Raw genomic sequence first — 12519 nt, 5'->3', positions numbered from 1 at the left:
CTACGTGCTCTCTACATCGACAGCAGTGCTCGCATCATCGAGCACCGATGGCCTCATCCGTATCCCACTGAAGAAGAGATCGATAATGGACAGCATCTACGGCGAGCTTCTGCCAAAGCCGCCGAGCGCGCTGGAGACGAAGCAAGCCGCGGCAGCAGGGCCAGGGAGAGAGGCCGTCGGCGTCGACGATCCGGTGCGGGACGCCATCGCGCAAGCTCGCGAGCGGCAGCACCAGATGCTGGTCGAGGCCGCGGCCACGGAACGCAGGCGCAGGTACTACTGGAGTTACGGCGGCGGGGGCGGCAAGGGAAACAGCAGCGGTTTGCGTGATGGTGGCCTCGGCCAGGGGAACATCGTTGCGCTCAAGAACTTCCTCAACGCCCAGTACTTTGGCCAGATTGGGGTCGGCTGCCCGCCGCAGAATTTCACCGTCGTCTTTGACACCGGGAGCGCCAACCTTTGGGTCCCTTCTGCAAAGTGCTTTTTCTCGGTAAGAATGGCGTATGTTTTGCTTTTCTTGTCTTTCTTGCATTGCTCTCGTTTTGGATGCCTGTCGTGCTTGGGGTTTATTTGCTTGTTAGTTGTTACTCATCTTGGTTGCTCTGGAAACAGCTCGCGTGCTTATTCCATCCCAAGTATGACTCCAGTCAGTCCAGCACTTACAAACCCAATGGTATGGTTCTATAGATCAGTGGGAGTAACATTACCATTGCTGTTGCCTGTTGGTTTGAGCTCCGCATTTCTCTTCGGTATTCAGGAACACCGGCTTCTATTCACTACGGAACAGGAGGAATTGCTGGTTTTTACAGTGAAGATCAGGTCACGGTTGGCAATCTAGTAGTTCAGAATCAGGTGCTTCATTTCCCGTTTTGTTGTTTATCAATTTTATTTCACCTGCGAAATAAACAGCACTGGTTTTGCTGAACCCAATTGTACCACCCAGGAATTCATTGAAGCTATTCATGAGCCTGGTTTCACCTTTTTACTAGCGAAATTCGATGGCATCCTTGGCCTTGCATTTCAGGAAATTTCAGTTGAAGGCTCAGTTCCAGTATGGTACGATAGCTGCCACCTTTTCACAGTTTTCTATAAAGTCTGATGATCTAGTATTTACTTACCACAACCTAGGTTTGATGCCAGGGATAACAAGTATATTGCATCAAATGTAAAAATAAAAAAAAATTAAAAAAAAAAGCCACAAGTAACTTACCAGTGCATTGGAAGTTAAAATACAATTTTGCTTTCATGATTATGGTATCAATAGCTTTTTACCAAACAAATATTTGTGCTCGGTTGATATTCTGATGAAACAGTCTCTTATTCATCAAGTGAAGGCTCCATCATGAAGTTATCATACATAGTTTGTAACTGAACATTGCTTGCAGTGAATTGTTTTCTACTTTGTGGAAAATGGCATTTGAAATGTAATTTCAGGTACAATATGGTGAACCAAAGCCTAGTGGCACAACCTGTTTTCTCCTTCTGGTTAAACCGAAACCCATTCGATGGGGAAGGAGGCGAAATTGTGTTTGGAGGTTCTGATGAACAACATTACAAAGGAAGCCATACATACACCAGAGTTACTCGGAAAGCTTACTGGCAGGTTGGCCTATTTGTCTGAAACTGCTGTTATCTCATATAGCATGTTTTTCTTCAGAGTTTACTTGTTCTGACGTCCATGTCTGCAGTTTGAAATGGGTGACTTTCTTATTGGCGGAAGGAGCACTGGTAATGCATTAAGCTTATTTACTGGTTCAGCCAGCAGGCATGCTTATGGTTGCAACAATTCGTTTCTCTGATAGATAATGTGTGTGATGATAGGAATTTGTGTGGATGGTTGCGCGGCCATTGCAGACTCTGGAACTTCGCTGATTGCTGGTCCTCTAGTAAGCAATAGGGTTCCATGCTATATGTTTCATCCTAATACGACTGATGTCATTATCAGAAAACAAAATACCACTGATGCATGTTAATTACAAATGTACTTACGAAAGCCTTCGAACTGGCATTGAAATTACTGTCTCATGAGGTGAGGGGGTTTTCATAGTAGTATTCTCTGCTGTGCAGATTGCCATTGCCCAGATCAATGAACAAATTGGAGCCGCTGGGGTGGTCAACCATGAGTGCAAACAAGTCGTTGCTGGTTACGGGATAGAGATGGTAGAGCTGCTGAAAGCTCAGGTTAGAGCCATTCCTACCACGTTGTTAGAGAAACGGATGCACTCTGTTCTTATTGAGGCTACGTTCGGTTCCAGGGAATCACCCCCCGGAACCAATCCTGCCAGGAATGCTTCAGTAATTTATATAGCTAACTCTCATCAGGATTGATTCCTGCTAGGAATAGCCCTAAACGAACGAGCCCTGAGTGAGTCACGTAATTAATTCAGCTTCTTTGGTTAATATTTAGCAGACACCACCATCACAAGTATGTTCCAAGATTGGGCTCTGCACATTCGACGGGACACACGGAGTAAGGTTCGTGCGATGGTTGACAAGTTTTGCTGTGATTCTGAAACCAGTTTAATTTCCAACAGAGCCTTCCGTTTTGTGCGCGTACAAATGGTCTCATACATACAGTTCTTCTGTATACTCCATCGCAGCGCTGGTATCGAGAGCGTATCAGGATCAGGATCTGTAGATGGCATGTCCGAAGCTATATGTAATGCATGCGAGATGATAGTGTTCTGGATGCAAAGCGAGTTCAACCCGAACAAGACCAAGGAGGGCACATTGGAGTACGTCGACAGGGTGAGTGAGAGGCTATCTTGAGCCACTGATTCTTCGTTCTGTTTGTTTTGGTACATCAGACATGTCGTCTAACCAGAAGTAGAGTTCATCGATGGACAGCTCTGCGAAAACATGCCTGATCCAGTGGGATCACACGTGGACTGCAGACACATAGGCTCCTTACAGACTGTCGCGTTCAGCATCGGTGGAAGAGCATTTGAGCTCCGGCCTGACCAGGTTAGCTTTCCTGAATCATTTCACAAGCTTTGCTGCTTGATTCAGAAGAAGGCCGCCCAACAAATTCTAAATCATCTTCCTGTTGTCGAGCAGTACATTCTCAAGGTCGGCGAGGGATTCGCTGCGCATTGCATCAGCGGGTTCACGGCTCTGGACATTCCCCCTCCAATAGGCCCTCTATGGTAAGATCGATACACCGGTCGGTTAATATGATTTATTTACTTGGAAGAACTGCATTCCCTGGCTGAATCCCCCTAGATCATTATGATAAAAAAAGAAAAAAGAAACTCAGTGCTTTTATGGCTTGCTTTTCATGGGATGCGATCCCTGAATCCTATTCGTGAATGAAACTGATGCAGGATACTGGGTGATGTTTTCATGGGAGCCTACCATACCATCTTTGACTACGGCAAGATGAGGATTGGGTTCGCAGATTCCGCATGAGACGCGAGCATTTCACTAATCACTACTAGCTACAGTATATATAACCTCTGTTGGAGTGATACGAAATCGTGGTCGTTGGTTTATACTACATTACAGTTACTGTTCTCAGAAAAACCCTGCATCGTGGTCACTAGCTACACCCTGCAGAGTTTTTCTCGAGCTTTTATAGAGTGCACGCAGGACAAATGTGTATCTCTGCATCGAGAAGAAATAAAGGAAACGCGTAGCTTTCATTTGTTATCAGCTGTGGTCATGTAAAGCGAGTAGTGGATCAAGAACAAAACAATGCAAGAGATTATGTCTTAGTTTTCTTTATCTTGGACCGGAACCCCAAAAGAAAAAAGAAACAGATGTTCGTTGGCCATCTTCTGTTCCTGCCATTCTTAGTTTATGCGCACAGAATCCCAGATATATCAGAACTAAAGAGTGGCGAACATCCCCACTATTTTTGGCCCCGTTCGCTGGTCTGAAACTTGGTTGAAACTGGCTGAAAAACACTGTTCTGGCTGAATTGTTGTAAGAGAAAAACACTGTTCCGGCTGAAAAAAAAGAAGCCGAACAAACCGAGCATCGAATGCCCTTGCTCTGCTGACCAGATTGTCATCATAGGAACCTAACATCATGGATGAAAATAGAAAGAACTAGTGGTATGGATTGGGCTGGGGCGTAATAATCAAAGGGGAATTAAAGCAGCCTCCTGGGTGCACACTGCACAAAGTGGCATTCCAAAAGCTAATTTTTGTTGGGCCCAGTTTAGTTCCAAAATTTTTGGTAAAATGGACACTGTAGCATTTTCGTTGTTATTTGACCAATAGTGTCCAATCATAGTCTAATTAGGCTTAAAAGATTTGTCTCGTGGATTTCGTCTAAACTGTGTAATTAGTTTTATTTTTTATTTATATTTAATGTTTCATGCATGCGTCCAAAGATTCGATGTGACGGGAAATATGAAAAATTTTGCAAAATTTTTGGCCAACTAAACTGGACCTTGGCATCATCCTGTTCCCACTGCCACCAAAATATCTGAGAATGCTAGCTTTTGCTGGGTCAGGACACAGGACTAGTAAACCCACAAATCTCCTTCTGCCGCACGGGAAGAATCATTGCATCGGGGAAAAAAAATGGAAATGGGTGTGCATAGAAATAGATAACCAAGTGTTAGCACTAATGGACATATGGTTGCTAATATTGTCGGCAGTGGCGAGTTGTATAACAAAGGTGGAGGAAATTTTCTTTTGCAACTACAAAGGTAAAGGAATGGTACTGAGAACAATAAAATCGGACGAATTTATCCCACATTTTTTTTAAATTAATCCTTAGTATTCTTCTAAATACATTAATACCACTTAATAATTCCATGTATGCGCTAGCTTTGTAGAAATGCTCAAATTCCACATATGTGCTTCCTCCGCTCCAAAATAAATGCAACTCTCATTCTCTGACAAGTCAAAGTATTTAATTTTTTTTACTATTTTTTAGAAGAAAAAAAAGTATTATAATGGGGTGTGTCATAAAAATATATTGTATAGCGTATCTAATGATACTTAGGTCCGGTTTGGATCCATAGAGCTATAGTTATAGTTAGCTGCTAATAATTAGCTCCTTGGATCCAAACAAGTCTAGCTAATTGTTAGACGAATAGTAAATACCCAGCTAGCAACTATTTCACTAGTTGAATCAAACTAGCTAATATTAGTTATGAACTATTAGTATGTATAATGGTTTCAAATAGGGCATTATTATGTATTATAAATACTAATGCAGGCAACCGTAGATGCAGATGCAGGGGGGTCCGGTCCAACAGCAACAGTGTGCATGTGCACGTACGCGGTACACGGACAGTTCAGGCAGGCACGCACGCACGCAGCCTCGTCGTCGTCGCGAGCACTCCACGCAAAGCCAAGCCACAGGCCACAGGCCACAGCCATGTCAAACCTCTCCCCCTTAGCTAGCCTGCCTGCAGCAGTGCAGCGAACGGAAAAGGGTCCGACGGACGGCACACCGGTGAGGCGAAAGCTTTTGTTTACGTGCAACTGCGTACCTTGTTGTCGCGCGCGTATGTACGTGATTGTACATTGCACGCGCGCGTGCGTTCTGAAATTCAACCCCAAAACATATAAGGAATGCTGCTCCATCGTCCAAGTCCTGTCAGTTCAGAAGAGAAAACATTTTTTTCCATCACGCGTAGAATGGTCATGTCAGTGTGCTTCTTCTCTCTCGTCGCAACAATGGCTCTGCGCCTCGCTGAACCCCTCGCGCGTCTCTCCTGCACGGTAACAGCAGCTCCCACGGCGTTGCATCCATCGGCCGGAACGGTGGTGTCCCATGGCCATGGCGCGGGGCCGCCACGTCTCTTTCGGCAAGGGTGGGTGGCGTGCGCGAGCAAACGGCCGCCCGGCACTACCTCTGTATACTGAGTGCTGAGTCTATGCGCTATCATCGCTGCCGATCGGGGGACGGGGGGTCATGCAATGCAAGGTAGCTGTGCGCGATGTGAACCGTCTAATCCGTCGTGTCCCTGCGGGAGTGGAGACGAGACGAACGACGAATCTGTTCTTGTAATAGCAGCTGTTAAAAGCGTTAAAATAGTACGACGGCGAATCGATCTGTTCTAGCTACACCCTGTCGTCGCCGCTCCAGTAGCTGAATTAGGCGATCATATCCACGTATCGTCTCGCGTCTGGGACATGTATTGTACGGTGTCAATCATCGCTAGATGATCCTCATTATACGCCTAAGAAAATGCATAGAAGCGTTGGGAGCCACGCTCAGCGTTGAGAGGAGCTTAGCCAAAAGTCGAAGACAAAAAAAAAAACGCCTTCGGAAACTTCAGATGCGGACATACGGCGGTGAAGAACGAAACACAGAGCACAAAACTTGTTCATTAAACAAAGCACAGTTGGCTGTTGTTGGCCCCTGCTGTTCTCTTCTCTCTCGATCCTTTCACACTCATCGCTCTTATTTGCAGGAGCGGCGGTGAGCAGCCTGGGTTCACTGGTGGGTGGCTGCGGCGTTGCTCGATCACGCGCTCACTTCACGGCCACCGCCGCAGCAGCGCCGGCGATCTTCCTCGGGCCGGCGGCGGCGGCAGCGCGGGCGATGACCATGGACTCCTCGCGGTGGAACCAGGTCTGTTGCTTCGCGATGAACGCCTCCACCGCCTGCCGGAACGCCTCTGCGTCGTCCGTCCCAAGCTCCTTCGCCGCCGGCGCCGGCGTCGACCGCCGCCTGCCATTCTCCGACTTGGCACGTCGCAGCTCCGGCGACGCTGCACTCGTCGTGCTCGAACGGTCTGCTGCTGCTGCTGCGCCTCCGCTGGTCGTCTTCTCCGACATGGTACGCCGCGGGGGCTGGGCGCGCACCGTCTTGACGTGCACCGCCTGCTTGTCCTCGAACACCGGTGCCTCCTCCGGCGGCGGCGCCTGCTCCCCGGAGCCGGGCTCCGCCTCGGTGATCGGCGCCAGCGCCTGCAGCGGTGGGTCCTCCAGGAACGCGAGGAACGGGTGTTGTTGGGGGGCGTCGCCGTTGGAGCTCGGCGAGCCGGAAGGGTCCGCGAACGTCGGCGGCGAGAGTGAGGCTGCGTCGCGGGGGAAGAACGTGGCGAGGAGGATCACGATGACGTGGACGGCGAGGAAGCAGAGGCGCGGTGGGACGAGGAAGGACGCGGCGAAGCGGAGGATGCACGGGGCCGCGGCGGCAGCCCAGGGGAACTCGGCCAAGGCGCGGAGGAGGACGACCAAGCCAACGACCTGCGCCGCGTATACGAGTCCGCTCGCCACCACGCGGGAGCGGGACTGCGCGGCCCTGGCGTCGGCGGCAGCCATCGATCGCAGTCGCAGTCTCGCAGAGGCCCTTTTGGCGGTGGGGTTTGGGAAGGCACAGTCTGCAGTGCTACTCTGCGTGAGCCAGTGGGTTTAGGTGAGTGTGAGGGCTGGTAGCCTGGTGGCGTAGCGCCAGTTTGGGCTGTATGGATTGATGATATAGCCTCTTCGTTTGAGGAATCGGGATGAATCTGGAGATATTTGTAAAAGAAAAATACGGTTTTGAATGAAAAAAAAAGGAAGCGGATCAAGCCAGATTTAAAGGCACACGAACGGGGCCATAGCTAGGTGGCGTTCAAGAAAAAAATCAAGGAACTTCCTCGTTTTTCAGTTATTATTAAATACATTTTATTTTGTTTACTAGCAGTAAAGTGTTAGGGGGCTATGTCGCGCACCGTTCTTTTAAGGGGTGCCGTGACGTATTACATTACGAACTATCGTCACGAGGCGGGCTGAAGCGCGATATAGATATATGCGGAAGAAAGAATTTATTACACGCCAACATTGCGGCGTAGCGATAGATGAGTAATCTTCTGCTTCCAAGAGGAACCGCGCAAGGCTTGAACGCCAACTAAAAGGATGCCAAAACCATCGTCACGTCATCTAGACCGGTGCGATAGTAGGGTAAAGCAATGATGTCTCTCTGGAGTAGCCGCAAAACGAAAGAGATATCATCCTGTCATCCTCACCGAAGAGCAATCGACACTATTTATGGCGTTTCGGACGACACTCCTTAGTAACGCACAAGTCATTGGTGGTGTCACGCAACATGACCGATGGATTTTGTGGCTTAGGCAATGCTTGGGTGGTTTTTCATCTACTACCCCTCCATCGGTCCTAAATTTTTGAATTTTGTAGACACATTATTTTTATTATTTATCTAGACAAAAGCTATGTATCCTAAAAAATCAATACATCTTAAATTTAAATAGAATGAGCAAGTACATGTGGAGTATAACGGGTGTCCATAGCCTTAGGGTACAGAATCGAGAGACAACAAAACATAATAAGTTTAACCAGAGCGGTTATATATGTCACAAGTAGTCAAATCTCCTACAACTAAACAGAATAAAGTATGGACATCATTTTGGTGCGATAATTGTCTTGGTTCGTCCGTCTGCCACTGAAAGGTCCTAATATGGCTAGAGGGGGGTGAATAGCCTATTTAAAAATCTACAAATTAACTAGAGCAATTTGATTAGTATGACAAATAGCGTAATGCAAACTTGCTCTAGCTCTACTAGGGTTGCAAGCCACCTAACCAACAATTCTAGTTGCAATGATTACTTAGGCACACAAACTTGCTAGTCTAAAGAGCTTAACTAGATGAATGTAAATAACAAAGCAAGCTCTCAATTCTAATTACACTAAAGAGCTTATATCAACTAGTTTGCAAGAATATAAACAAGCAAGTAGGGTGATTATACCGCCGTGAAGGGGATGAACCAATCACAAGATGAAGATCAAGCCAATCACCGGGAGAATGCAAATGACAAGAGACAATTGATTTTCTCCCGAGGTTCACGTGCTTGCCAACACGCTACGTCCCCGTTGTGTCGACCAACACTTGGTGGTTCGGCGGCTAAGAGGTGTTTCACAAACCTCGTCCACACGATTGGACACCGCAAGAACCGACCCACAAGTGAGGTAACTCAATGACACGAGCAATTTACTAGAGTTACCTTTCGGCGCTCCGCCGGGGAAGGTACAACTCCCCTCACAATCACCGAAGGCGGTCACGAACAATCACCAACTCGTGCCGATCCTTCACCGCTGCTCCAACCGTCTAGGTGGTGGCAACCACCAAGAGAAACAAGTGAAATCCGCAGCGCAACACGAATACCAAGTGCCACTAGATGCAATCACTCAAGCAATGCACTTGGATTCTCTCCCAATCTCACAAAGATGATGGATCAATGATGGAGATGAGTGGGAGAACTTTGGCTAAGCTCACAAGGTTGTTATGTCAATGAAAATGTGCAAGAGTTGTCCCTTGAGCCGGCCATGGGGCTATAAATAGAGCCCCCATCAAATAGAGCCGTTATACCCCAATCACTGGGCAAAACGCGCTCTGACCGGACGCTCCGGTCATACTGACCGGACGCTGGCCCTCAGCGTCCGGTCGCCCGATGGACGCCACGCGTCACCAGCTTCAAACGCTATTCGTCAGATTTCAACGGCTACGAAGCTGACCGGACGCTCCGGTAAAACTGACCGGACGCTGAAGCTCCAACGTCCGGTCGTTTCCAGTAAGCTCCCCGAGGCATGTTTTTTCGACCGGACGCGTCCGGTCCACCTTGACCGGACACAGACCAGCGTCCGGTGCAATACCCTAGCCACTGTGCCGTCTGACAGCTCGACCGGACGCAGCCTTTCAGCGTCCGGTCGCTGAGTGACCCAGCGTCCGATCAGTAGACCGACGCCAGCATCATTTCGACCAACTCCATTTTAACTCTAACTTCTTCACCATTGCTCAAATGTGCCAACCACCAAGAATTTTGCATCCGGCGCAATAGAAAATAGGCATTCTATTTTCCCGAAAGCGCCGAATCCCATCTCAACCCTACAAACATCACCTCCTTTGTAAATGTGCCAACACCACCAAGTGTATCACCTTGTGCACAAGTATTAGCATATTTTCACAAACATTTTCAAGGGTGTTAGCACTCCACTAGATCCTAAATGCATATGCAATGAGTTAGAGCATCTAGTGACACTTTGATAACCGCATTCCGATACGAGTTTCACTCCTCTTAATAGTACGGCTATCTATCATAAATGTGATCACACTCACTAAGTGTCTTGATCACTAAAACAAAATGGCTCCTACATTTTATACCTTTGCCTTGAGCCTTTTGTTTTTCTCTTTCTTCTTTTCCAAGTTTAAGCATTTGACCATCACCAATGTCATGATCTTCGCCATTGCTTCATCACTTGGAGTAGTGCTACCTATCTCATAATCATCTTGATACACTAGGTTAGCACTTAGGGTTTCATCAATTAACCAAAACCAAACTAGAGCTTTCAGCCACCCCATGCGATCGATCTCACCTCCCACGCTGTCCAACGGGCGAGCGGGAAAAGGAAAGGTGTGATAGAAAAAGAAATTGTCATCCCTACGATCTCCGTCTGCTTTGAAGGAAACAAATCGATCACCTGAGGCCACATGCATGGAAGAAAACAATAATCATGCATGGAAGGAAACAATAATCATGCATGGAAGGAAACATCGGTGGTGCCAAATAAAAGATATGCATGTTATACATGGTGAGACCGGTGAACCTTCTGTAATTTTCTAAACGAATATTCCCATCATTAGTATATCGGTCCATTCCCCTATGTTCCTTCGTGCTCCCATTAGCATATAATATGAAAGTATTGTTGTGTTCATCACCACTTCCAGTTGACTACTCTCATTAGCATATACTTCCTCTACCCCAAAATATAAGTCGCTATGGGATGCGTGCAGGTCAAACTTTCTTAACTTTGACTAAGTTTGTAAAAAATACGTGCAACATTTATATCTCCAAATAAGTTTATTATGAAAATATATTCAAAGTTCTGTGTAATGATATTAATTATGTATTATAAATATTAATATTCTTTTATATATAATTGGTCGAAGTTAAAAAAAATAACTTCTCGGGAAACGAGAATGAATTCTATTTTGAGACAGAGTGAGTATATGAAAGCAGTGTTGAAAATATTTTAACAATCAAGTTCATCTCTGTCTGATTGGTAAGCTTAGACATCATAATGGCATCAAAAATTTCGACTCTCATGAACACCCTCGTGGATCAGTGCAAAGCATCACAATCCTACAGCATACATAAATGGTAACCTTAAAGTTATGATATTTTCAAAGGGTGGACAATAAAAACCATCTTAGACGTTCTGGCATTAGAGTATATACGTGCAGACACATAGGCATGGTGGTGCAAGTGAGCAGCCAGCAGGAGTCGAGAGTCAGGGGTGTTTAGATCCTAGGACTAAACTTTAGTCCCTGTCGCATTGAATTTTTAGATATCAATTAGGAGAACTAAATATGAGCTAATTATAAAATTAATTACATAAGTTGTGACTAATTCGCTTACCAATGCCGTGTACAGGATGGTATGGAGATGTGGTGGAACTTATTCGTGGATTTATTGGCGTACGAAAGAAATGATATCGAAAATCTCTTCCCGTCGGTATAAAAAATGATCTTAGCCGCGTCACGAAAAGATCTACACAATAGAGTTTGTGAGCCGCGACGCCACGCTCTCTGTGGCTGTGTAAATTTCACGAACTTAGCTTTTTGGATTAAATGTCACTTTAACGTCGGTCATATACTTTTACAGTATTGTTATCTTATCGTACGATCCGTGTGTTTTTAGTATAAAAGTTTAGCTGTCCCGTAGTAACGCACGAGTACGAACCTATTTGCATATATACTCGAACATGTGTGTACATGATTATATGGAGATGCAGCGGAACTTATTCATGAATTCATTGGCGCATGAAAGAAATGGATATCGTAGAATTCTTTTTGCCGATATAAAATATTATCTTAGCCGTATCACGAAAAAGTCTATACAGTAGAGTTTGTGAGCCTGCGACGTCGCGCTCTCCGTGACTGTGTTAATTTCACGAACTTTGCTTTTTGAATTAAATATCACTTTAACGTCGGTATTTAATTTAACAGTATTGTTATCTTATCGTGCAATCCGTGTGTTTTTAGTATAAAAAATTTAGTTGTTCTGTAGCAACGCACGGATACGCTAACTAGTATTATAACAAGTTTGACAGAGACGGTGATGTTAGTAAAGCCTATAATAGGGATGGACTGTCGACGGAAACCAACAACAATGCAGCTTTTTAGAATGTTTGTTTGTGTTTACTTTGGAGATCCGGGTGGACCAACCGAAAACGACCTCGATCGTGCTCCGATCCTATGAGACTATCCATGATGTTGGGAGTGTGTTCTCATTTCTGAAAGAAGTGTTCATGTGATGGGCCAGGGACATACACAAATACCTTTGGGTAGTTATAAGTGGTTTCCGAATATATCTTAGACATTTTTCCGCTGCTTTCGGTCCATTCATTTGCTCATCGTCGTCCCTTTGCAGCCTATACTTACCAAATCAATAGGCAAACTTTTGCACTTTTGCTGCATCGTTGTGTCTACACCTGGCTTAACTGACACTTGGTGCTGTTAATACTAGAGTAAAGCTATAATGTACATATAATAAGCCACTGAATTAATTTATCCACCTGCTCTTAACATTCCAGTACCTATCATTTAGCTAGC

General features: G+C 45.9%; 1 protein-coding gene and 1 pseudogene across 2 annotated transcripts; one reads left to right on the top strand and one right to left on the bottom strand.

Annotated features, from left to right (window-relative positions):
- Positions 1 to 6: 6 nt before the first annotated feature.
- On the top strand, positions 7 to 3643 carry LOC136534462 (aspartic proteinase oryzasin-1-like). 2 transcript variants are annotated; one of them, XM_066526886.1, is made up of 13 exons: positions 7 to 490; positions 613 to 673; positions 758 to 852; positions 944 to 1056; positions 1435 to 1603; positions 1689 to 1728; positions 1822 to 1886; positions 2068 to 2181; positions 2411 to 2475; positions 2601 to 2748; positions 2848 to 2964; positions 3058 to 3146; positions 3324 to 3643. In XM_066526886.1, exons 1-13 carry the CDS (start codon positions 86 to 88, stop codon positions 3406 to 3408), a joined length of 1566 nt encoding a protein of 521 aa, XP_066382983.1. In that variant the 5' UTR covers positions 7 to 85; the 3' UTR covers positions 3409 to 3643. The 2 variants fall into 2 exon arrangements, with proteins under 2 accessions (XP_066382983.1, XP_066382982.1); XM_066526885.1 differs by having other exon boundaries at positions 2408 to 2475.
- A 2786-nt stretch (positions 3644 to 6429) lies between these two features.
- LOC136534461 (uncharacterized) lies at positions 6430 to 7274 on the bottom strand (annotated as a pseudogene).
- Between the last annotated feature and the right edge of the window lie 5245 nt (positions 7275 to 12519).

Source organism: Miscanthus floridulus, unplaced genomic scaffold, assembly GCF_019320115.1.
Source record: "Miscanthus floridulus cultivar M001 unplaced genomic scaffold, ASM1932011v1 os_1960_1_2, whole genome shotgun sequence".
Taxonomy (NCBI): domain Eukaryota; kingdom Viridiplantae; phylum Streptophyta; class Magnoliopsida; order Poales; family Poaceae; genus Miscanthus; species Miscanthus floridulus.
Note: the sequence above shows the minus strand (reverse complement) of the source record. Positions and strands in the feature narration are given on the sequence as shown.